General features: G+C 38.3%; 2 protein-coding genes across 3 annotated transcripts in view; one reads left to right on the top strand and one right to left on the bottom strand.

The window, feature by feature from the left end:
• Nucleotides 1–283: 283 nt before the first annotated feature.
• On the bottom strand, nt 284–16,270 carry TXNDC9 (thioredoxin domain containing 9). Of its 2 annotated transcripts, none has more exons than XM_033124965.1 (5): nt 16,113–16,270; nt 13,919–14,134; nt 10,275–10,393; nt 6,724–6,978; nt 284–4,376 (listed from the first exon to the last, which is right to left on the bottom strand). In XM_033124965.1, the coding sequence occupies exons 2-5, from the start codon at nt 14,105–14,107 to the stop codon at nt 4,259–4,261; spliced, it is 681 nt and encodes a 226-aa protein (XP_032980856.1). In that variant the 5' UTR covers nt 14,108–14,134; nt 16,113–16,270; the 3' UTR covers nt 284–4,258. The 2 variants fall into 2 exon arrangements, with proteins under 2 accessions (XP_032980856.1, XP_032980857.1); XM_033124966.1 differs by having other exon boundaries at nt 13,919–14,137; nt 16,113–16,253.
• Nucleotides 16,271–17,155: 885 nt separating this feature from the next.
• EIF5B (eukaryotic translation initiation factor 5B) overlaps nt 17,156–24,933 on the top strand; it is a 63,528-nt gene continuing 55,750 nt past the window's right edge. The window contains exon 1 of the mRNA XM_033124964.1: nt 17,156–17,392. Within this exon, the coding sequence (XP_032980855.1) occupies nt 17,358–17,392 (35 nt within the window). The 5' untranslated portion in view covers nt 17,156–17,357. The remainder of the gene's footprint in view (nt 17,393–24,933) is intronic.

Below are 24,933 nucleotides of genomic sequence, written 5' to 3'. Positions count from 1 at the left end.
GCAAAATTCATAAATAAAAATCCTGAATATAGTTCAATTCTAGAAATATAAAATCTAGAAATAATATAACATTCTTCATTTAGAAATGTTTGTATTTTTGTTCCCATGGTTGTCCTTATCCAAAGCCTTTTTATAAAATTCTATATTCTTCTTTTAGTGACTATTGGTGCCCTACCTTGAATGACAATGAAGTTAACCAGTAATATTTTTTTTCCATCCTTTACCCAAGCATCTCATTTGAACTAATGCCCACCTATAAGGAAATTAGTGAATTTATTCATTATATTCTCTGTCCTCTCTTTATTTTAAAAAGTATATTGCATCCATACTGTCAGAGCACATGATTACACACTATTCTGTTCACAATTTGAATTTAGGTTTTTTTTTAATTGAGGTGAAATTCACATTACATAAATTTAACCATTTTAAAATATACAATTCAGTGACATAAAGTACATGAACATTCAAAATGTTGCACAACCAACACCTCTACCTAGTTTCATAACATTCCCAACACTCTAAAAGGAAACCCCGTACCCATTAAGCAGTTACTACACACTCTTCCCCCAACCCCTTGCAACCACCAATCTACTCTATGGATTTACCTATTCTAGACACTTCTTTCACTTGGAATGCTTCTGAAGTCCATCCATGTTGTAGCATGTATTAGCACTCTTCTTTTTTTGTGGCTGAATATTGCATTATATGCATATATCACAATTTGTTATCCATTCATCTGATGATGGACATTTGGGTTTTTTTCACTTCTTTGCTCTTATGAATACTGCTATTAACATGCACGTACACACATTTATTTGAGTAGCTCTTTTCAATTATTTTGGGGGATATACCTAGGAATTCAATTGCTGGATCATATGGTAATTCCACATTTAACTCTGAGCAACCACCGAATTGTTACCACTGCAGCTGCACCATTTTACATTTCATTATAGATGTCCAGGGGTTCCAATCCACAACCACACTCTTATTCTTTTCTTTTACAATGATAGTCATTCTAGTGAAGTGGTATCTCATTGCGGTTTTGATGTGCATTTCCCTGATGACTAGTCATGTTGAGCATCTTTCAGGTGCTTGTTGGCTATTTGCGGATCTTTGAAAAATCATCTTTTCAAGTCCTTTACCCATTTTTAAATTGGGTTGTTTGTCTTTCTGTTGAGTTGTAATTCCATATGAATTAGAGGATCGGCTTTTCCATGTTTGCAAAAAGGCCACTGGCATTTTGATAAGGATTGCATTGAGGCTGCAGATTGCTTTTAATTATAATGACATTTTAAAATATTTTATGTTCCAATTCATGAACATGAGATGTATTTCAATTTTTTTGGTCTTATTTACGTCAGTGATGTTGTGTAGTTTTCAGTGTACACGTATTTCCTTTGTTAAATTTATTCGTGTCTCCACGCTGTAGGTAGTCCCCACCCGTTAGTCACTTAGTAGCTGTCTTGGTTATTACACAGACTGTCACGGTATCACAGGGCTTGTGTTCAAGTAACCCTTCTTTTACTTAATAATGACCCCAAAGTACATGAGTAGTGATAGTGGCAATTTGTATGTGTCAAAGAGAAGCAGTGAACTGCTTCTTTGAAGTGAAAAGGTGAACGTTTTCAACTTAATAAGGAAACAAAACATCTGTACGCTGAGGTTGTGAACATCTACAGTAAGACAAATCTTCTACCATTGAAATTAAGAACAAAAAAGAAATTCATGCTGGTTTTGCTGTTGCTCCTCAAACTGCAAAGGTTATGCACAGTGCATGGTGCTTACTTAGGATGGAAAAGGCATTTAAATTTATGGGTGGAAAATATGAACAGAAATATATCCATCCATACATACATACATACGTATATATAGCCATTCACCCATATGTATATACTAGGCGTGCCAAAACGATGTACACACATGACTTGTATTCATCTTTTGTTATTGATATATATTGAGTATTACAATTTTAATACAGCTTTTTCCTTTCTTAAAATGTGTATACATTTTTTGGGCACCTTCTGTATATAAACAAACCATTTGGTACTATGCATGGTTTCAGGTGTCCACTGGGGGCCGCGGAACTTATCAGGACTATTATACTGTGTGGTCTCACTTCCTTTCAACTTGAATAACTTCCTTTAGCATTTCTTGTGAGTTTCCTAAAACTGAATTATTGAAATTTGAGAATGTCCTCATTTTGGCTTCATTTCTGCGAATTTTGCTAGAAATAAGATTTCTTAGTTGACAGTTTTTTCCTTTCAGCACTTTGCATGTATCTCACTGCCTTCAGGCTTCCACTGTTTCTGATGTCAACTATTAATCTCAATGGGGTTTTCTTATACATCATGAGTGGTTTTCCCTTTGTTTTCAAGATTTTCCTTTCAGCATTTTTATTCTGACATGTCTGGATGTGGTTCATTCTACTATAAGAATTTGCTGATCCTCTTTGATTAATGTTGTTTCATCGAATTTGGATTTTTAGGTATTATTCGCCTAATAATTTTCCTGCTCATTTTCTTTTTCCTCACCTTTTAGCACTCCCGTTATACATATGATGTTCCACATTTCTCTGAAACTATTTCTCTTCATTTTTTTCCCGTTCTTCAAATTGCAATATCTGTATTGACTGATCTCGACATTTGCTGATTCCTTCCACTCCAAGCTCAAATCTGTTTTGTCCTTCTAATGAATTTTTCATTACAGTTATTGTACTTCCCAAGTCCAAAGATTTCCACTTGGTTCTTTTAAAATAATTTCTATTTATTAACATTCTCTATTTGATGGAATATTATGCCTTTCTTTACCTCCAGCATGGTTTTAGTTTTAAAAAAGATTATTTATAATAGCTGCTTTGAAGTTTTTGTCAGCTTCCAACATCTGGGTTCACTCAAAGGTAGTTTCTTTTGATTGCTTCTTTCCCCCCTTGTGAATGGGTCAGTTTCCTGTTTCTTTGCAGGTCTTACAACTTTTGTTGAAAACTGGATGTTTTAGATAATAGAGTAGCTCTAGAGACTCATCCTCCCCTCTCTCCCAGGGCTTGTTAATGCTCTGTTCTAAATAGCCAGTCCCCTTAGGAAATGTGGTGAAAGCTGTTCTGAGAGCTTGCTTCTCCCACTGGGCAGAACCTCTGTGCTATTCCCCTGTAGACGGGGGTGGGGATAGTAGAGCAGTGGCGGGAGCCCCTGGTCTTCTCTGCTTGCCTGTCTTTGCATGGAGACTCCATCCTAATCACTATATAGCCAGCTTATGAGTAAGTCAATTGTTCATCTTAATGGGGTTAAGAATAAGCTGGGACAACAGTCATCAGGAAACAGTATTTGTGGTCTGTCTGCCATTCCTGGGGTAGAGGTTCTGTGCTACAAGGACTGGGTGGAAGAGAAGTGCGAGCAGTCTGCTCCTCCCAGGGAGAAATTGTAGGCTGAGGTTGGGAGCTGGCGGGGAGGGAGGATGCAGAGTCATGGCTCAAATACCACGGAGACTCACCATTCTTACCAAGATATAGCACTTTCTTGAACAAATGTTTTTGTTTGCTGTATGCTCTTATGACAATTTCCAGAGACTTTAAGTTATTTTAAAAATAATATTTACCAGTTATGGTTATTTCACTGAGTCTATAGATCCCCTTATGCTGCCAGTACAAAAGTGCTTCCTGACTTTTTTTAATGCGTGTCTTAAAATACAAGCAACAGGACCCTTTAAATAAAGCAATTTGTTCACATCCTGAAAAAGCTTTTTTATGCCATCAGTTGATTCAACATCAATGTGCAGCATACAGAATAAGCAGTTCTTTAATAGTTATTTAAATATATTCCAGAAGTGAAGTGTTTTTATAATTCATTTACAAGTGCAGTCTGTTACACCAGTAAATGTCACTTGACAGGTTGTATAAAGTAAATAATGTGTGAGAATTAGTCCTGGAATGGTTTTCTGAATTTCTATGTCCAATCCAGTAGATTAAGAACACAACTGTGAATGGTATAAAGATGCAAAAATCATATTGTGATAAAATCAATCACAAAAATAGAATCCAGACCCTTTCCCCAAAATTTAAGAACTCAGAAGTTTCCCTCAACTTAAATATTAGCTCCTCACAGAAAATAGTAAAGATGTCTTTCAGTGTGATGCAAGTGTATAAAACCCTAGAGTTGGACCATTAGATGACCAATGGATCGAAATCAATAGAATTTAGAAAACAGATCTAATTCTAAAGTGAGCAGAAATAAAAAGACAATTTACAAAGAATTATAACTGATCTCTAATCATCATCAGAGTCCGAATCATATTTCTTGCCTCGGATCGTTTTCTTTTCCAGCTTTGTGAAGTTTGTTCCAAGTTTCTTTTGGCTCTGAAATGGTGGCTCCATTAAACTTCCACTAAAAATAAAGCAAATATGAAATGCATTTATCCTTTATAAGGTAGTAGTTGACATACTAAACTGCACAAAAATCTACCTTTTTTCTTCCTCACTGTAACATATGGAATTGAGTAAAATTTTCTTAAAAATGTTGGTGTCAAGGAAGAGGTACATTATTCATACCGATGGTTAATAGTAGTAACCTTATTTTGTACAACTAAATGTTTTAGATCGATGTGGTTTTTTTTTTATCATTAATTACTGACGAACATTTCACAGGACACACCAACGGAATTTCTGACTGAAAAGCATAGAAGGAAATCAAAGGTTGTTTTCCCAGGTGTTTTGGATATGCTGAACCTGTACCTAGATTAGATTCTTTTTATTGTGAGAATGACAGGAAAATGGTGCTCTATTTCTAATAGCTTGTTGTGACTGGTTTGATCCTGTTTAACATCTTTTAATATTTAGATTTCTACAGATATCATCAAAATTCATGGAATTCATTATCATCAACCCAGAATTAGTATGAAACTCTTTTCAATGATGCTCGAGAAATAAGTAAGACAATTTCATCTTTCAAAAATATCTGGGAATATTCCTAGTACCTAGATCTTGGTTTTGAAATATTATCTGCCACTGAAAGAAACCGTGGTTCCTTGGAGAAAAAGCCAATGCTAGGGAGAGTACAACATGAGTACCCCTAAAACATCTTATTTGTACCAGAAACATGTTCAGACAATTATGGGGACATGTACAAAGGACATAGAAGCCAGCATGAAAGCGGCTCTCATTGGCCAAACCTGGGGCAATCTGAGCTCCCAAGTAAATAATATTAGCAGGGCTACAACCCATTGAGTAAAATAATCGATAGCTGATTCTAATATAAATAAATAAAAAGGTAAGTTAATGTGAGATATGGAAAAGTTCTTCCTTAAATCACCATTTGGCCTGGTAGATAACTGGTTAACCATTGCTTAGTTATAACGACCAGAAATGAGACAAACCATTATATGCCTCCTGATATGGTGCACTGAAGGAAGAATATATCACTTCCACAATACACCTGTGAAAAAATGCATAATCTGAATCTACTCTTGAAACATTACACAAAACAAAATTGGGGATGTTCTATAAAATAAGTAGCTTGTATGCTTCAACAGTGTCACAGTATTGAAAAACAAAAGCAGGGTAACAAGTTGTCACAGGTTAACGGAAACTAAAACACATACTAACTACATACAACATATTTTTTTTTTTGATATGGAGGACATCATTGGGACAAGGACAGAATTTGAATAAGGTCTATAAATTACGTACTTCCTGTTTAAATAATTGTACTGTGGTTATATAAGAAAATATCTTTGTTATTAGAAAATACACTCAAAAATATTTAGGAGTAAAGGTACAATACATCTACAACCTCCATTCAAATGGTCCTGAAAAAGAAAAAAGCGAGTTTCTAGAAAAAGAATGATTAAAACAAATATTAAATGTTTAAAATTGGGGAATACAGGTGAAGGGTATACGAGCATTCTTTGTACTGTTTTCCAACTTGTTTAAAATTTGAAATAATTTCAAAATAAATACTAGCATTTTATTTAATATTCAGAAAACAACACCTAAAACTCCAAAATCAACTTCAACGATGTAGGAATGACTCAGGCATATGTAGGAGAGATTCCGAGAAAAAGGGGGAGGGGGAGTGAAAAGATGAGAGAACTCTATTTATTGAAAGGCACTATAACTATGCAATGATAACTGCACAGTTTTACCTGTTATTCTTGCAAATCAAGATCAAGCACAAAAGACAAGATGATATGTTCTAATCTGTGGAATTAGATAAATTATTTGTCTGGAGAAGTGGACAAAGAGATGAATGAAAACTGGAAGTTGGCTTTTAGATTGTTTTCAAACTGAGAGTATTCCCCATAAAAGTAACTTAAGCTGAGCATAGAAATGAGATTCTATATATCTGATCAGTTTCCACAAGTGAGATAGGAATATCTATATTAAAGATCTAATGTCGTTATCAATTTGAATAATTTGGTTCAAGTCAGGCGAGAATCAATTGTGTCATTTTGCATTTGCAGATGACTGCGGCATTAGAATTGGACTGGATCTGTTAGGTTGAAAACTTTTATAGCTAGGTGTACTCCAAGACTTTATTTATAACTGATTTTAATGTGAGGCCACACTAATAATCTACATTTTAAAAAATATGCTTTTCCTTTGTGAAAGTTTTCTACATCTCAGCCAAAAAAAATCTTAGTTCCATTAAAATAAATGCTAACATTAAAAACTCCTCTCTAAATATATCAACTGAATGTGAATTAAAATACATTTATTGTTTGGTTAAAAGTTACCTGTAATTAATAATATCAGAACAACCGAGCCTCCATTCTAAAGTTTCTGTGGTGAAGTCATCGGTATTTCCTAAGTCAGTGAATCCGACAACATAATCTTGTGTTTTTCCATCTTTTACCAGTGCTAGTGTGGGAATGACTTTGATACGCAGTCTCTCACAAAGGAAAGGTGCTTTTTCCACATTCAGCTTCAAAAACTTGGTTTCAAGATGTTTCTTGGACAGTATCACCAAGTGTTTATCTAGTATTTTACACCTGTAAATAACATGTAGAATATCAAAAGTTAAAACAACAGATTTCTTTTAAAAAATAAATATCATGAAGGTACATCTAATTTTATGCTTTGTTGGTCTGGGTATCATGATCCGGCAGCCAATCTGTGCTGGAGTCAGATGGCCTCGTTCCCATTTCATAGGTTAGCTGCCTGATTATGAGAGGTAGAAAGGCAATTTAATATTGTAGAAAGTCAGATTCGCTCTAATGATATTTATAAAAAAACAAAACATTCAATACAGAGGGTGCCAAAAAAATGTATACACATTTTAAGAAAGGAAAAAACTATTAAAATTGTAATACTTAATATATACTGATAACAAAAAATGAATATAAGTCATCGTTCGACTTCTGTAATTACAAGAGGTGCTCAAAGTGGTTCCCATCAGCGTCCAGATACTTCTGATTATAGCAAATTACTGCTTGAGCAACGATGACCAAAGTGTCCACTTGTATACATTTTTTTTGGCACACCTGGTATGTGCTTAAGTTGTAGGTGGTTCACAAAATTGCCACGTTTATAGGAAGAACAAAAGTTTATTGTCATTGCTCTTATGTATGTTTCCTGGTATCTCATACAGACAGCTTGAAGGGTGACGTGACAGAACTCAGAAGAGACTTCTCAGAATTAGAAATGTACATATGGAGCCAGGTTTGGAAGTCATTAGGAAAGACTAACGAATGGGGTTGCTGAGAAGGAACTCCTCTAGCTGTACGACTCCGTCACTGAGAAGCATATTAAGGTTAAGACTGTAAATATAGTCCCTGTGGTTCCAAAGAAATGAAAAGTACCAGAGGCAACTTTCATTAAGCCACCTTCAATCAAAGAAGACAATGGAAGTGACATTTCCTTTAAAGTAAAATGTATTTTAAACTGGTCAATCCTCTAATGTTTCTGAAACAGACTACTGCAATAATCTTTTTGAGCAGTAGTTCTTAACTGTCGATGTTCATTACAACCAACTTTTAAAATATACAGAGGAATTCCAACTCCTTGGGAGTGGAGCAGGGAGACACACAGGTGATTCTCAGGCCCAGTAAAGTTGAGAACCACAACTCGGGATGACTAAGGCACCAGATGTTTCAGAGTTGTTTCTACTAGGCTTTTGGGGCACTTGTAGTTTTTCTTGAGTGAGGTTTGGGCCCAGCGAGTTTCCTGTATCCTTAATGCCTCATCACTTTCCCTCTGCATATATCTTTTCATATATCACCTACGTAGTGCAGCAATGAGATTTCAGTAAAAATTGTAGAATAAATTGTTCAATGGTGTTTGAATGAAGCTCAAAACAAATGATAACTGTTATATGAGAAATATGTTCTTAAACATTTGTACATAAGTCAACTCCATGGTCTTACTGGAGTAATACAGAACCTATTTTAAATAAGGCTATATACCACTTGTCAATCCATTTTTTAAAATACAGAAGTAGCAGTCATGGTGTAGTTAAAATAACATTAGGTTTGAAACCTCTTATACAGTAACTGACATTACGTGAGTCACTTAATCTCTCCAAGTCTTGGTCTCTATATATGAAGCATAGGAATTATACCTACTTACCTCAATGGGTCACTAGAAATGTCCTAGGATTTTATATATGAAAGTATGCAGCCTATTATGTGCTGGCAACGTTCACATATGTATAGGGGGTGCCAAAAAAGTGTATACAAGTGGACACTTTGGTCAACGTTGCTGAAGTAGTAGATCGCTGTAATCAGCAGTGTCTAGACACTGATGGTAACCACTTTGAGCACCTCTTGTAATTGCAGAAGTCCAACGTGACTTGTATTCATCTTTTGTTATCGGTATATATTGAGTATTACTATTTTAATAGTTTTTTCCTTCCTCAAAATGTGTATACATTCTTTTGGCACCCTCTGTATATATAAATTAACTGATTATGTAAATTTTGACTTTTTCAGTTTTGTTTGGAGGTTAGCACTCCTGGTGCTGTACTGTTTATACATCCATCAAATATATTTACTGAGCACCTACTACGTGTCAGCCATTGCCACTCTAGAGCTAGGAACCCGGAGCACAGTGGGCCATAATACACGCAAACTTCCTGCCTTCATAAAACAATCTAATGGGCGAAGACATCTAATAAACAAGTGAACAAATAATATCACCTCTTCATATATGTCAGAGGTGGTGTGCCAATGGGAGATGACAGTGTACCGCAAAGGCAGAGGGTTTCTTTACCTTTCTAATCCCTTCCCCCATGATTCTATCTTTTCAATATTTTCTTTCATTTTTATTTTCTTAGTCAGTGAGTCTCAGCCAATCAATCCATGAAAGGTGTTAATAGCCAAGTTGTTGGGTGGTGAGACTAAGACAGGGCCAGGCAGACTATGAAAGGAAGAGGGCATGGCTGAGATGACAGTGACTGATGGAGACTCCACACTGGGATGTGTGACCATCTAAGAGCGGCAGCTCTACTCAGCATCAGCAACTGCCTTCATATGGAATTCTAGGTCTATTATTACCAAGTTTGCTGACTTTTAATTCTGAAATCTAAATTTTCAGAAAATGAAATCTTGCTCAGTTTTTAAATGTTGGCAACTAATCAAATCTTGGGCTCCAAAAAAGAACGACTTGAGTCCTTTGGTTTAAGGTACAACTTCTCCTGGGGGTGTTTTATTTTACAAGGGATCTGCCTCTGTAGAGAGGTTTGCAGACCTGGGCTGGTTTAAGAGAAACCGCTTTCTTCTCCTTCCAGCCAAGCCTGGCAGTTCCAACTTCTGGGGAAAAGCCTGGCCAAATCATTATCTCCTCATGGCTACATCATTATAGTGGGGGAAAAAAGTATAAATAATTCTTGTTCCATTGATAAAATACTCAAGTGTACACTTCTACGTTGTTTTTCAAGTTAGTGAAAATATAATTCAGAAAATAGCCACTTCTATGGAATTAGTCTCGGTTTTCAGTAATGTTCATTTATACTTTTGTATGTCACTGGTTTTTAAGTTAATCTTTAAAATAAAAATGACCTAACTTTAATGTGTAGATTTCTAGTACAAAGCAACAACTTAAGACGTAGTTCCAAATATATGGTGATGGAAAGAGAACTGACTCTGGGTGGTGAACACACAATGGGATTTATAGATGATGTAATACAGAATTGTACACCTGAAATCTATGTAATTTCACTAACAATTGTCACCACATTAAAAAGAAAAAAAGAAATAGTTCATTTTTCTTAGTTTCTCTATGAAATCAGTGTATCTCTCTATTCAGATCTCACCATGTTTAAAAAAGTCACTGAAGGAAACAAAGTTACCTCAATGTGGAGTCTCTGTAGAAATGGCACACCACTTTTTTACTCTCCTTGACTTCTTGAAAAAAGTCCCTCTCACTAGGGATTTCTCTGTATTCCCCATGTCCTTTCGAAAGCCATTCCTAATTTGAAGAAAAGGGAAATATTACACATTTCCAATATCTCTTTCAGTACCACTTTACAGTTTGTGTCCGAATCACCCCAATATTTTGTAATGAAGTCGATTTTACCTTGCAGAGAAATAAATTCCTTTTAGTGATTTCCTTTCCTGTTTCTAGAGTCAATGCAAACATGGTCTGCAGTCACTATCTCCATAGAATGGCTCGTATTTAACACAATTATCTGTCTTACCAACTTAAAACATATGATGTTTTCTTAGAACTTAGAAAATAAAAACTTAAGAGTCAAGAGACTTAGAATGTAAACATCCATTTGTTTGCATGCAAACTATTAAAATTAGAAGCACTTGGTCTAAGTTACTACAAAGCTTTTCAAAATAATGCTCATGAGATAAAGCCAGTCAGCCTGTGCGGGTGGGGGTGGGGCTGATGGAGGGGTTACTGTAGCTCTGAAGCTCCAGGGCCCTATTTGTTCTTGACGACCTCGGAGAGGCAGGAACCTCTCCTATACTGGCCACCAATGGGCAGTATCCCAGGAAGCAAAAGTTGTCCACTCACATGGTGGCCAGAAACAGTAAGGATCTCACAAGTCATCTAATTCAACTTCCCAAACCAATGTATCAACCCTTATCAATCATGCCTAACAGACCTTTGAGCCTCTTGAAACTGCCCTGTGGCGGGATGCTTATCACCTCAACTGGAAGCTTGTTTCTTTTTTCAGGCAGCTGGTTTTAATAAAAATGAACACTGGACTTTCAGGCAGAAGGCATGGGCTTGAATAATTAATTGTTCTACCACTTATGAGGCTATGGACTCTCATAATCTTTCTGAGTCTCAGTTTCCTCATTTGTAAAGTGGAGATCAAGAAGCAATGATATCATTGAGTAGTTGTGAAAATAAGACAATCAACATGAAAAAAACCATAAAGTATCTGGCATGTGCTTAAAATGCATCTGTATATGTACTCTGTAATTTTCAGAAAAGTCTTCTCACACCGAAGTGCCATATATGTATAACTCTGGTCTGTGGACCCCAGCTTGGATCTAAGATTAGGGAGCAAAGTTCCAATCTCTCTTTCACACGTTAGCCTTCCAAACATTGTTTCTCCCCTATGTCCTCCCTTCTGCACACTGAAATTTCCATTTCCTTTTGACTGTTTCTTGTAAGAAACAATTATCTAGACTTCTTATTCTTCTGATTGTCCTCTCAACCGTCTAATTCCTCCATGTCCTTTTAAAATGTGGCAGACATCTGAATGCAACCCTCAAGAAGTGGTCCAGCTGGAAAGGGGCCAGTGCCATCTCCTGTCTTCTTATATCTGAACACAGCCCTCACGCAGTAATAGTTTGCTATCCATTTCACATCGGCTCACACTCAGCTAACACTCACAGAAGGCTCCGGTATCTTCACCTCATGTGACATTTCTTTGGCAAAGCTCCCATAGTTTAAACTCTCAAATACAGTTCCTTAACCACGGGACATTTCATGATTCCTTTCTTGACTCGGCAATGACATGTGCCCTTAAATAGAAGTGTTTGTTTTTTAAGAAACTGTTATTTTTCATTATTTATTCTGATGTGTTTAACCAACAGGCTGAAGACCTGAACCTGCCTCAGAGGGAGGCCAGCCCACCGGGAACCTGTACCATCTTGTGGCATCTCTCCCATGTCACTCTGCACACCTGGTGCTGTTCTACAGTTCCCTCCACAGAGCACATGCTCCACAGATACATGCAGATGGGATCAGGCAGGATGGGCACAGGTCACAGATCACGGCCGGAGCCTACCTGATGCCTGGCAGCTGGGCAGCACCTGGTTCTCACTAGCTATCACCCAAGGCCTCTGGAGGGCTCCTCCTATTTCTCACCTTGTCCTCCTGCTCCCTAAGTCCTACTGTGTTTCCCCAAAAATAACACTTAGCCGGACTATCAGCTCTAATGCGTTTTTTGGACCAAAAATTAATATAAAATCCGGTCTTATAGTAAAATAAGAACGGGTCTTATATAAGACCGGATATAATATAAGTACCGGGTCTTATATCAATTTTTGCTCCAAAAGATGCATTAGAGCTGATGGTCCGGCTAGGTCTGATTTTCAGGGAAACAGTATGTCTCTAGCTGCCATAACAGAAGGAGGGTGCTTGGATGACTGATGAATATTGATTAACACAGGCCTATTAAGTGCTTATGTCACTGCATACACTGATTTCCCCAATACTCTCATAGATCAGAAAATCAAAATTACTATACAATCTATACTACTCTTTTAAAAAGAGTAGCCAAAATACCATTAAGGCTTCTTGCCTGCTTCCTCAGAAAACGTTTTAATAATAATAAAAAAATCTATTAAAATGCAATGAAAGCTCTAAAATAAGGCCCTCTAGGTACTCCATGACAAATTCATTTAAAACTGATTTGTACAGTATTTCAAAAAAGCCCTAAAGGCTGCCCGCCTCAATTCGTTTTTAGCTATAAATACTCAAGACTATTGTTTTTAACTGCTGACAACTTCATTTAAGACATTAATGTTCTTCACTGCAAATCAGGTGGATATGGACTTTGTACAAAAATATCCTAGTTATGACAACTTTTTTTAATTGAGCATTAACAATCAGTAGGGTGCTTAACTGTGATCATGAAATAATGAGTTTGTAATAGAATCTTATTAGCGTCACATTAAGAAAAGTAGCCCAGTTTCAAAACCAGATACACACCCTATTTCAGAAAACTTAAAATGGAACTCCGTCACATTATAAAAAGAGTATTTTCTTTTGTAGCAATTTTTCTAAACAGTGAGGATACAAACATTATCAGACATGCTACAGCAGCACAGACAAAAGATTTCTTCAGAAAAGTTAAAGCTAAGATTTTAGTCTCAGCCAACTGAAAAGGAACCAGAGCGCGTGAGAATGTATTTCAATTTAACTTAAACCTATGGAACCCATTTCCGTTTTTAATCCTAATTCAATTTACAGAACTTAACCCATCAGTCTACAAGTCCTTCCCCACTCACACTCTAAGAGGCCAAGGAGGATGGTACCGTGGTCACCTTTCCTTGTGACCCAGCCTGCATTCTTTTGAATAAGCCAGCCACATAATTCAACGATACACTGGAAATGCCTGGAATAATTTCTTCCACGTACGTTGCCTTACAGCTCTTATTTTGCTTGCTTTGAGGACAGCTAAATTATGAAAGGTATTATACCACCTAGAAGGGAAACCACCGACTCCTATTGCTCTCAGTGCTCTTTTACTCCCCTCTCTCCTCAACCACACTAACCTGAGCTCAGAAAATGATCCTGGGCACAGGTTTCTTTTACTTGACTGGAGATTAATATAGTAATCAGGCTAATTTTGAATGTGTCTTTAAAACTATTTTTTTCTCCAGGCAAATTGTTAACAGCGATAGGTACTTTCAGGCCAAAAAAACCTTACAAATTGGACTGAAATGAACTATTGCCACATGTGCAATGTAAGTTGTCAGGCGCATACTGTTAAAGCAATTTCAGAAAGCAGGGCAGAGAGGTTACTTGTTTCTGCTGCTGAGCTTTCCTCAGCGCCTCGAGTCTCTTTTCTTTGAGGTGTTCCAGTTCATCCCCGTCCATCTGATCCAGTTTCTGAATTTCAGAATCCAGATGTTCTTCCACTAGTTTAGTTGTTTGCAGCAACTGATTCTCCAGGGCTTTTGAAAACATGTTGACAGATGCATTAGCTTCCATTCTTCTAAATGGTACAGCTCAGCCTTGCTGCTGGGCAGAAGGTTTAAAAAGGAAAAAAAGTACAAACAGTATGTGAGATTTTCTCTCTTACTTTCAAAAACTCTAGCAAGTGCATAATTTGTAGTCTACAAAGTATGCTGCTGACAGCCAAGGGCTTTCATGTTAGTCTTAATAATTTTTATTTAAGTGTTTTAAAATTTAACTTTCAATAGGTTACACCATGCAAAATAGTCACACCACTAAAAACCTAATTAGAGCAAAGTTTAGGTGCTCCTGATTTTGTTCGTGTTTTACTTTGCTAAAGCAAAGTCAAGTCTTTAAGAGCATCACCGGACCAGAGAGAAATGGGTAGTTGGAGTTATACCTGGTGATTACAATCGCTGTTCTTTACCAAAGGAAAAGGGAAGCAAAGCAGAAATGACTGTGAACCCTGATCAAGCTGAACTGTATTGAGGTTTCACAAATACACATCAAATTTTGATTCAATACAGAGCAGAGTTGAGCAAAAGACACATTTTTCATGGCCTCTGCCTAAATGATTTTCATTTTCTTTTTAACTCCTATGAGAGCCCATTACAATTTATGTAAAGAATGGAACCTGGTGTTCCCTAAGCTTCAGTTTCCACTCCTGTTCTCCCATTACCTAACAAAATCTGAGGCCACAAAGATTGATATTGGTATTGATTTACTGACTCAGTGTTCTTAACTTTGATGTAAGACAATATAATTCTAAATATTAAAAAGAATATCAATGTGTTCTATGTAAGATAGTTTAAAAACAGAATCTAATTGAGATTAGAAAGGGAGACCTATGTCAATTACCTAATTTAAAAGAAATGTTCTATTTTCCACCAGCAACAATCAGATGGCAATTTTATGTTTACTTCTGGCTTATTATCATAGAAATGTGATTTATAATTTGCCTAACAAAGCAGGAGACTGTTGCTTCTCAATTAACTATAATACATTTGCAAACACTAACCAAACACTTTAAAAAAAATCTGAATAAACTGTGAACTCATCCATCCAGCTTCTGACACATAGCCTGGTCCACAGAGACCTCTATAAATGTTGAACTAAAGAGAAACCGTCTTCTTGCAAACTTCACTTCTGATTCCTTTTTCTTCACAAGAAAAGCAGTTGAAACGCATACTTGATTTCATCTTTGTATTCCCAGAGCTAGCAGTGCCTAGGACACAGCAGGTTCTGTGTCAAGAAAATGTTAACCTTCAATGAACCAAACTGTAAGTTCCTCACAAATGCTGTAAAAATTTAAAGGAGCTGTATTTTTAAATATAGTAAAAAGAATTTTACAATCCCTACCTCCCAAGAAAAATGTCACTAAAATAGTGACCTTCACTTTTGGAGCTGGATGAGGCAGAAAGCTGGATAGTAAACCCTGACCTGCAAGTCAGAACCTGTTCTAACCAGGGACACAGCGGATATTTATCCCTGGAGTTTTACAGTATGAGCTCAGAATTTAATGTTGGGATAACTGGGAGCAGGAGCGATTAACAGGGCAGCTCTGAGGGCAGGTGGTGGTGTTCTAATGCATTCAGAAAGAAGAACGGAGATGCTTTAGCGATTCTGATAACTTTCCCTTCTTCAAACCACAAGTCTCTGATTCTTCCGTTTTCCAGTTCAACTAGAATGGTGGCAAGGGCCTTGTACTCAAATTATCTAACCATTTCCTCGATCCCCCTACGTGCACCCGCCGAAACAACAAAGAGGCCTCCTCCCTAACTGCACCCCAGCTACCTCCTCAAAAGTATACTCGTCACTCCGAGCCCGCCCCCCACCCCCTACCCACCAGGGACAGATGAGGGCAGAGTTCAGGGGCCCCGACTTCAACGCTTCCCGGGGCGCATGCGCCAAAGCTGCCGCCGCTGCACTGACTCCGGCATCAGGGCGGCGCCCACCCCTGCCCGGCCCGGATGTTGAGCGGCGGTGTGTCCATTAGTACCGGAACCCGGTGGCCGGTTTCTTCACACCATCTCTGTCTCACCTGAACTCTCGATGATACCTGAGAAGTGACGGACCAGTAGCTCCAAGAGAACAGTCCACTCTGGCTTCAGCCTCGCAACAGCTGCTAGTGGCGGCGAACCGGCCGTGACTCCCGCCTCCTCATTGGCTGATGCCCTTGCGTGATACAGCCTGCGACGCCAGAGGGAGTGATGGGAGGGGAGGGCGGTCATGCGGCGAGAGCCTACGCGCGTGCGCCTCTGCCGCCGCGGCCTGGAAACCCGAGGTTTCGAATCCATTGCCCAGAGGGCGCAAAGTATGCTGGGAGTCATAGTTTCTTAGTGCTCAGCCTGGAGTTGTCAGACTTTTTATTAGGCTCTGATTCTCAGCACACGCAACGTTAAGTCAAATGAGATAGCTACGCTCCTGCTCAGGAGAGAGTCTCCAACTTCGTTTACATCCTGTTTATTGAACATTTTCCTCTTTAAAAACGTTGAACAGTAACATACAGCATGATTAGCTTTTGTATAGTTAACACCCGTAATATTACCGTCCAGATCCTGAAATAGAACATTTTCACCACCCTCGTGAGTTCCCTAACACAGATTTTTAGAACTCGCTCTCGTAAACATTAAGACCTATTCAGAGGACTTAATGGGTGACCCCTTGTTTTATATTTTTAGTGACTGTACATTCATGGACATTACTGAGGACCAATTTTGTCCAGGGTTTATCTGCTTTGGGAATAATCAGAGCGCTTATCTTCGGTTCATTGTGGTACTTTACTTCCTGCAGCTGAGACTACAAAGGAGTAGAGGTTGAAAGGTGGAAGGGAAGCCTAAGGTCTAGCTCTGACCAAGCTCCAGTGCCCAAGTCTGCATTCCCTGGCGAGGAGGGGCGGATGTGGGGAATCTTCAGCCTCATTGTCCGCTTGTGGTTCTAGAACCTGGAAACGGTTCGGACATCGGTGCGCGGCTGCCGCTTGCGGGAAGGGGGCGCTGGGGCGCCCGCCTGGAGAGCTGGTCAACTGGAGACGCTCTACCCGAAGGGCAGCTCTCGATGAGCCGCGCCCTGCGTCCCCACGCCGAGGCGGCGGGGCGATGCGCTTGCGCACTGAGAGCTCACACCATATGTGCCCTGTCCCAGTGCGCGGGTCTGTGGAGAGCCGGGTGCGAGAGGCGGCAGCGCGGGGGGAACGGAGCCGAACGGAGACCGAAGTCTCCGGGGGACAGTGGATCTGTGAGAGACCGAATAGAGGGGCTGGGACCACGAGCGCCGCTGTCACGCGATGGGGAAGAAGCAGAAAAACAAGAGCGAAGACAGGTAGCTAGTGGCTGGGTTCGCAAGGCGGCGGCCAGCACTGCTTAGTGGGTCGCGCGGGTCCTGCTGGCGCGGGGTGGACTGACTGAGGTCGAGGCTCGAGGCCAGTCCCGCGGGGAACCGGGCCTGGGCCCGGAGTGGGCGGCGCGGGGCGGAGACCCCAGTTCCGGGCGGGCGCGGAGGGCCTTGGTGGCGGGCGGGTTCTCCCAGCCGAGACTCACTCCCACCGCTGCCCCTAGCCCGGCCTGGGGAAGAGGGGTCTCTGGCTGGAAGAGTTGGGCAGTGGTTTTGGGCTTCCCAGCCCCGCGGGGAGGATCTCCCAACCTGGTCCGGGCGAGTGGGGGTTGTTTTTGCGACGCTACTATTGGCGAGGGTCAGGAAGATTTCTCTTTACGCCTTTGTACCTGTGAATCCTTGGAGAGGGAAGGGAGTTCGAATCTGCTGTACCTACGGCCAGGGTTTTCCACTCTTTGAGCCGCTCAGGTAGGTTGAGGGTTTAACCGTCTGACTCCCTCTTAACTTCATCTAATTTGGATACAGTTCTCAGTTATTTGAGGACCGATTGTCCAGACTCCATGCTTTTCGCTTTCCTTCTTCCGGCCTGTCTTTGGTGATTTTTTTTTTCTCTCTCTCTAGCACCTCCTCTAAGAAAGGAGGAGGAGATGAAACAAACCAACCGGGGTCGCACATTCCTAATCATACTTAAAAGGTTTTGGGGGGTGGGAGTATAAGGATGTTTGTAGAATTACATACACGAGATTTTAGGAACTTTTCTGTGTGTCATATTCGTTTGAGGCTTTTACACTTCTGATTGAAAGAGATTACTTCCTAGGACAGAACAGCATCTGTTACTTTTCACCTTTGTATACCACCCACCAAACTTAGTTCAAATACTAAGGGGAGAATAAGTTAAAGAAACAAAAACAACCCGTGATAGTTCATCATTCTGACTCAAAATGGATATGTGGTCTTGAAGTTAAAATAAGCTTACCTGGCATTCATCTAGATATGAGTGGAATTAAAAGACAGCAAGGTGAGTCTTGTATTTCAGTTACAGGTCTACTGGAGGAAGTTAACTGGCTTGAATAGAACTTATTGTTAATTAAACCAGAAAAATAAAAATACACCAAATCCTGGGTGATTTAGTGGGACAAGATTTTTTCTATTTTTGACAGGATGTTTTGATGCATAGGAGACCTTTTTCTTCAACTGTATACAAAGAAGAGATGAATATAATAAAGCGTCATGTACCAGTTACCCAGCTCCAACCATTGTTATTACATGACCAATCCTGTTTCATCCACCTGTTGGATATTTTAAAGCAAAAATCTCTGAATCCTTTCATGTGTAAATCTTTCAGGTGTATCTGAAAGATAATACTTGAGGGAAAAAAACAAGCACAATGCCACCACCAAGTCTGAGGGAATTTTGAGAATGATTTCTTAAATATTATCAAGTAGCCAGTTAATTTTCTAACTTCACCACTTGTCTTATTAAAAATTATTTTTTAACAGTTTGGTTCAAGATTACAGAAGTCTGTTCTTTAGGTTAAAAATTTTAGATTAGATTAGTTTAGATTAAAAAATATATGTATATGTTGTTATTTTACTTGGTTTTTACTTTATAGGCTCTTTCCCAATGGAAAAAAGCTACTCAGAGGAGAGAGATTTATTCTTGTATGTTTATGTTTAGAGAAAAATGTGTCTCTTACTGATTCATAAAGATTTTCATGGATGATGTAAAGTTTAAATTGCAAACAGTAGAGCCTGTTGTTAAATGTTTGGTTTTAGAAGGAATGTAGAAGGAATGCTAATGTTTTTTTCCCATGCTCAAGACTAATTTCTAGTCTTTATCTTTGGCTCATGTTGAAGGGAAATGGTGGCAGCGAAATTAAGACACAGTTATCTCATATCATGCTTTTTTTAAATTTTTTTTTTATAATGCTTCATGGACTCCTTTGCTTGAGTGTCTTTCAAATTGTACCTAAGAAATCCTAGGGTTTTGACCAGAGCTGCTTGGACTTTTTACTTTGGTGTCCCATATAAGAGACTTTGGAGGGGGAGAGGGCCATGGAAGTTTCACTGCTTTGTGAATTAGTTTGCTTTGAACTTTTGAATGTTTAGTACAGGCAGACCTCATTTTATTGCGCTTCGCAGATACTGCAGTTTTTACACATTGAAGGTAAGACCCAAAAAGATTATGACTCGCTAAAGTGTCAGTTGGTGGTTAGCATTTTTGAACAATAAAGTATTTTTAAATTAAGGTATGTAGATTGTTTTTTTAGATTTAATGCTATTGCACACTTAATAGACCACAGTAGAGTGTAAGCATAACTTTCGTATGCGCTTGGAAATCAAAAAATTTGTGTGACTCGCTTTATTGTGATATGTACTTTACCACCGTGGTTTGGAATCGAACCCGCAATATCTCCGAGGTATGTCTCTCCTTCCTTCAAGGGTATTTTAAATATTTGTAAAAGGAACAAAACACAGTCTGGGAAGAAAGTCTAGAAGGAGAAAGTCCTATTTTAGGATTAATCTTCTTTGTGTTAAATGAGTTATTGGTCTGGTTTACTCTCTTGCATAAAGATCCCGACTTTTAAAGATTTTACATTTATCTCACGTCCCCTTCCCTTTCAAGTTGTCCTAGCCTAGCATGTTTCTGGCCAGGTAGAACTGTGTGAGAAATGAGCAGCTGTTTGTCAGTTCTCAAGATGAGGCACAGAGCCACTTTTCAGTTAGAGGAAAAAACATAAAATACTTGACAGTCAAGTATTATATTTGATTAATTAATCTTTATATCAGTCCTTATGTTTAATTAATCCTTATTTTAACTTTTTAGCCACTCAATGTTAATTTAAAATTAGATTTTGTTATTTTATCTGAGTATCTAATTCTATTTGGATAGCATGTTTTGTCGTATCAGTGACCTTTGTTGAAAGACTAAATTACAGAATTTTGTTCCAGCTTGTGTAATTCTGAGAATGAAGTTTTGATGGGTGCGCTGCAAGCTTCCCTGACTTTTTTCATTTGGGGAAACTCTTGAAACAAGGGGTAGGATTTAATATTAACAGATCATACAAAATATAAGGCCAATATTTTCATTTATTCCGATAACCTTCTCAGTCATCAGTTTACATAAGGGGACCTTATGGGAGTTTGTGTGCTCTAGCGATGGCCTACGGTTTCGTTTTACACAATGGGATGAATTTTCTTTTACTGATCTGTGCAGAGAAGACAGCATCTGGATTATCTAGATTTTCACAGTTAGTCTCCAATTCTTCATTCTAGTCCCTTTTTTTGTTTTGGATTTCCTAAATGTGGTAGTTATATTTTTTGGGTTATAAGGAATCTAGTGTATTAACACCCCCTCCCTCCACTCCCGGGGGGAAAAAAGGACATAGAGGGAAGGAAGAAACATTACCTACCCCATGGTCAGATATGGAGGTGGGGATATCATTCGGGAACTAGAAGGTCTTTCAGGATTCAGTGGAGTTCTGGAGTATCTTCAGCATCAGATTATTTGTTGCTGTGGTTCTCTATACCAGTGGTGAGCTGGTATAGTGACTCCACTATTCTTGGCTTTTAACTACAGGTAACGCTCCTGTCATTATTGGCAAAACCCCCTTTCTTAATAGTTCTGGCTGTCTGAGACAGCTGTCTGACTTTTAGATGATTGTCCTAGTGTCAGACATTCTTCCTGCTCAGTCAGGGTAGCATGGTCCTTCGCTTGTGATAGAAAACATGGTGATGTGCTTAAGGAACCTGTCCAGAAGGAGCTGTGAAGATAGCAGGTACTCCAAAGCTTCCCAGAGAGGGAGTGGCCCAAGTGGCAAATAGTCTAAATAATCTAATTCGACAAAGAAATTTCCCATTTATATATATTTGATTTAATAAAAAACCTCTGCACACAAGGTGTGACAATTAAGTTCGCGAACTTGTTGCAACAATGTCGCTCACCTTTTTGAATATCAGAGGGATTATTCATTATGAATTTGTACCAAATGGACAAACACTTAACCAGGTTTACTATTTGGAAGTGCTGAAAAGGCTGCGTGAAAAAGTTAGACGAAAACAACCTGAACTTTTCGCCAACAATTCATGGCTCTTGTATGATGACAATGCACCAGCTCACACAGCACTGTCTGGGAGGGAGTATTTAGCCAGGAAACATAACTGGATTGGAACACCCTCCCTACTCACCTGATCTGGCCCCCAGTGACTTCTTTCTTTACCTGAAGATACAGGAAATATTGAAAGGAAGACATTTGGATGACATTCAGGACATCAAGGGTAATACGACAACAGCTCTGATGGCCATTCCAGAAAGAGTTCCAAAATTGCTTTGAAGGGTGGACTGGCGCTGGCATCAGTACATAGCTTCCCAAGGGGAGTACTTCAAAGGTGACTGTAGTGATATACAGCAATGAGGTATGCAGCACTTTTTCTAGGATGAGTTCGTGAACTTAATTGTCTGACCTCGTACTTTAGATCAGAAAAAGAAAAAGGATGCATAGTCTGAGAATTCTCTTGGCTTAGCTTGTTCCTACTTGTACTTTGGGAAGTTACTAGGTGGCAGAAGGGGAAGAACTCCTAGTTTGCTATAAATGAATAAGCAGATGATGAACTTTTGTTATTATCTTGTTCTTTACTGGTGAACTCTATGCTGATACATCTGCTTTTGATGTTACTTGCCCATCATTGTATCATTGTGCTTTTTTAGTTATCCAAAGCTTATTCCAGTCCTGCAATTGATCTGTAAAGGTGGGCAAGGCATTGTTTAACTGAGGAACTGAGCGTCAGTGGTTAGGTTAGAATAGCAGTTCTCAGATTTTTTGGCCCTAGGACCGCTGTACATTCTTAAATTCCTAAGGAATCCCAAAAGTTTTGTGTATGTGGGTTATATTTATCAATATTTACCATATTACAGTTAAATGGAAAAGTTCTTAAGGTATTTATTAATTAAAAAATAAATCCATCACATATTAATAACATTGTTAAGTAATCATTTCAAAAAGTAACGAGAAGAGTGGTATTAAATATTTTTGCAAACCTCTTTACTTAGTAGACAATAGTTTGTTTCTCATCTGCTTGCGCATTCAGTCTGTACATAGCAGTATCACACCTCGTGTGACCTCTGGAAAACTCCACGGTACAGTTGGGAGAAAGTGAGAATGAAAAGGCTAATAGTCTCTCAGTATTATTTTGAAAATAGTTTAGACCCCCTGAAGAGGTCTTGGGGATTACTTTGAGAACTGCTGAGTTAGGGACTCCTAAACCAGATTCAGGCATTTGTGAGACACTTTCCAAGCTGGCTTGCCCATCAGGTGCCTAGAGTGCTTGCGGATCACTCAGGACAACTTGAGACACCTGTGGGCATGTTAATGTTCTTGCTCTTTTATTCACTTATATATATATTTTTAATGTAATAGGTGAATTTATCAAGGTTATTAAACGTCTGTTGGGGTTGATTTTAATTGGGAATCCCATTAAGGTTTTAGATTATTTGGTATACTTGATATCTTTATGGTATTGAATTATCCCATTCAAGAAACGTATTGGTCTACTTGAGTGCCAGATACTGTTCTAGGTACTGAAAATATGGTGGTCAAGAAATAATATGACAGCCTTCTCTGTTTGGTTAATGTTATTTTCTTTACTTGAGTCTGTAGACTATTTCTTGTTTGGCATTTTTCTAGGTATCTTACAGTTTTGGTTGCTGTTAATAATTTTTCTTTTTTTGGTAAATAGGAAAAATATTTTTCAAGATAGTTTTGTTTGACCAACTTACTGAATTCCGTTATTAGAAGACTAAATTGTGATTAGGTTGTTACTTTGTAATATGTAAATCGTAAAGTGGGGGAGAGTAGGGAGAAAATTAAAGACATTACAGCAGCGTTCAAACATTTTAGTGACACACAGATGACTTCTTTTTCCCGCCTTTTCTAACATGCCTTGTAACAAATATGTGCTATTGAGAAGTTACAGTACAAAATATACAGTGGTATTTCGGTTTTCGAATGTAATCCACGAGTTCTGAAACGTTCGAAAACAGCCGACAGCTAGGCCTCAGGATCTTGCACTCAGCGGAAACTGTGTGACCTGTTTGATTTCCGAGGCATGTTCGAAAACTAAAGCATTTAATTCCGGGTTACGGTGTTCGTAAACGGAAATGTTTGTCGATGGAGACGTTCGAAAACCGAGGTACTATACAGGTATTTTGAACCCTTATTAAACAGTATTGAAATAATTACAGTACACTATTTGCCCTAGCAGTAACCACAATATTCACGTAATTTCAATAATGAAAACGCTTAAGATAGAACCAATAACCATGCTGTAACTAGTCTGAGACACTGAATGAAGGGAGAGGAATAAAGATCTAAGAATTACTATGTAATTTACATAAGTGGAAACGGACTTAGCCTAATAACCTTCTTGAGGCTTAGAACCTCAGCTATTAAGCCAAACCTGACTCAAAAACCCATGGTTTTGTTTGTTTGTTTTGTTTTGTTTTGTTTTGTTTTGTTTTTTTACTGTGCTGTACTACATGATTGAAGAAATCTTGATATTTCAGAATATAGACTTTAAATATCTACATAGAAATTTTACTGGTGAAGCAACTGTTAAAGATTAAGAATTTAAAGAAGGAGGGAGAATTGAAAAATGACAGCCATTGTATATAGGTCAACCAGTGCCAAATTTCTTTTTTTTTAAATTCAAGTTTATTGGGGTGACAATGGTTAGTAAAGTTACATAGGTTTCAGGTATACAATTCTGTAATACATTATCTATATATCACATTGTGTGTTCACCACCCAGAGTCAGTTCTCCTTCCATCACCATTTGTTTCAAGAATTTCTCTCTCCCTTAACCAAATAGCTGCCTATCTCATAGCCTGTCTGTTTAAAGTGAAGTCAGTGATGATTTAATGTTTCATTCCTTCACATTACAGACATAGTGTATAAAATTTCAGATATTCTTTCAGAGGAATGCATACTTTTCACCCAAGTAACTCATTTATTTAGAATCATTGATTTTCAAACCTCTCTTTGGTGATAGATATATTCTTTCTATTGATATTTAAAATGTTTGGTTTTTCTGTTTCTGAAACTTCATTTAAACCATGAACTTTGTATAGCACTCCCTGAAAGTACAATTGTGTACTGTTTTAACTCAATTTAATTAAATTTATGTCATTAGGTTTTAGGTACTGAACTCTGGTGAAGCTAATAATTGTTACTGATGATAATTGCAGTTGGAATTTCTTCTAAGTCTGGAATCATATATATTTTCTATTATATAGATATACTACATTTTTATCCCTTCATACGTTGATGGACATTGGTGTTTTAGTTTTGGGCTGTTATGAATAATATTCCTATAAAAAAATCCCTGTACACATTTTTGTGTGGACACGTTTTCGATTCTTTGGAGCTGTGCAACCCTTTTTATGTGTTCTTGGATTTGGTTTGCTAGTGTTTTGTTGAGTATTCCACTTTTTTTACTTTTAACCTTTCTATGCAGTACTAATTTTAGGTCTGT

The sequence above is a fragment of the Rhinolophus ferrumequinum genome, chromosome 13 (genome assembly GCF_004115265.2).
Source record: "Rhinolophus ferrumequinum isolate MPI-CBG mRhiFer1 chromosome 13, mRhiFer1_v1.p, whole genome shotgun sequence".
NCBI classification, from domain to species: Eukaryota; Metazoa; Chordata; class Mammalia; order Chiroptera; family Rhinolophidae; genus Rhinolophus; species Rhinolophus ferrumequinum.
This window is presented reverse-complemented; position numbering and strand designations above follow the sequence as displayed.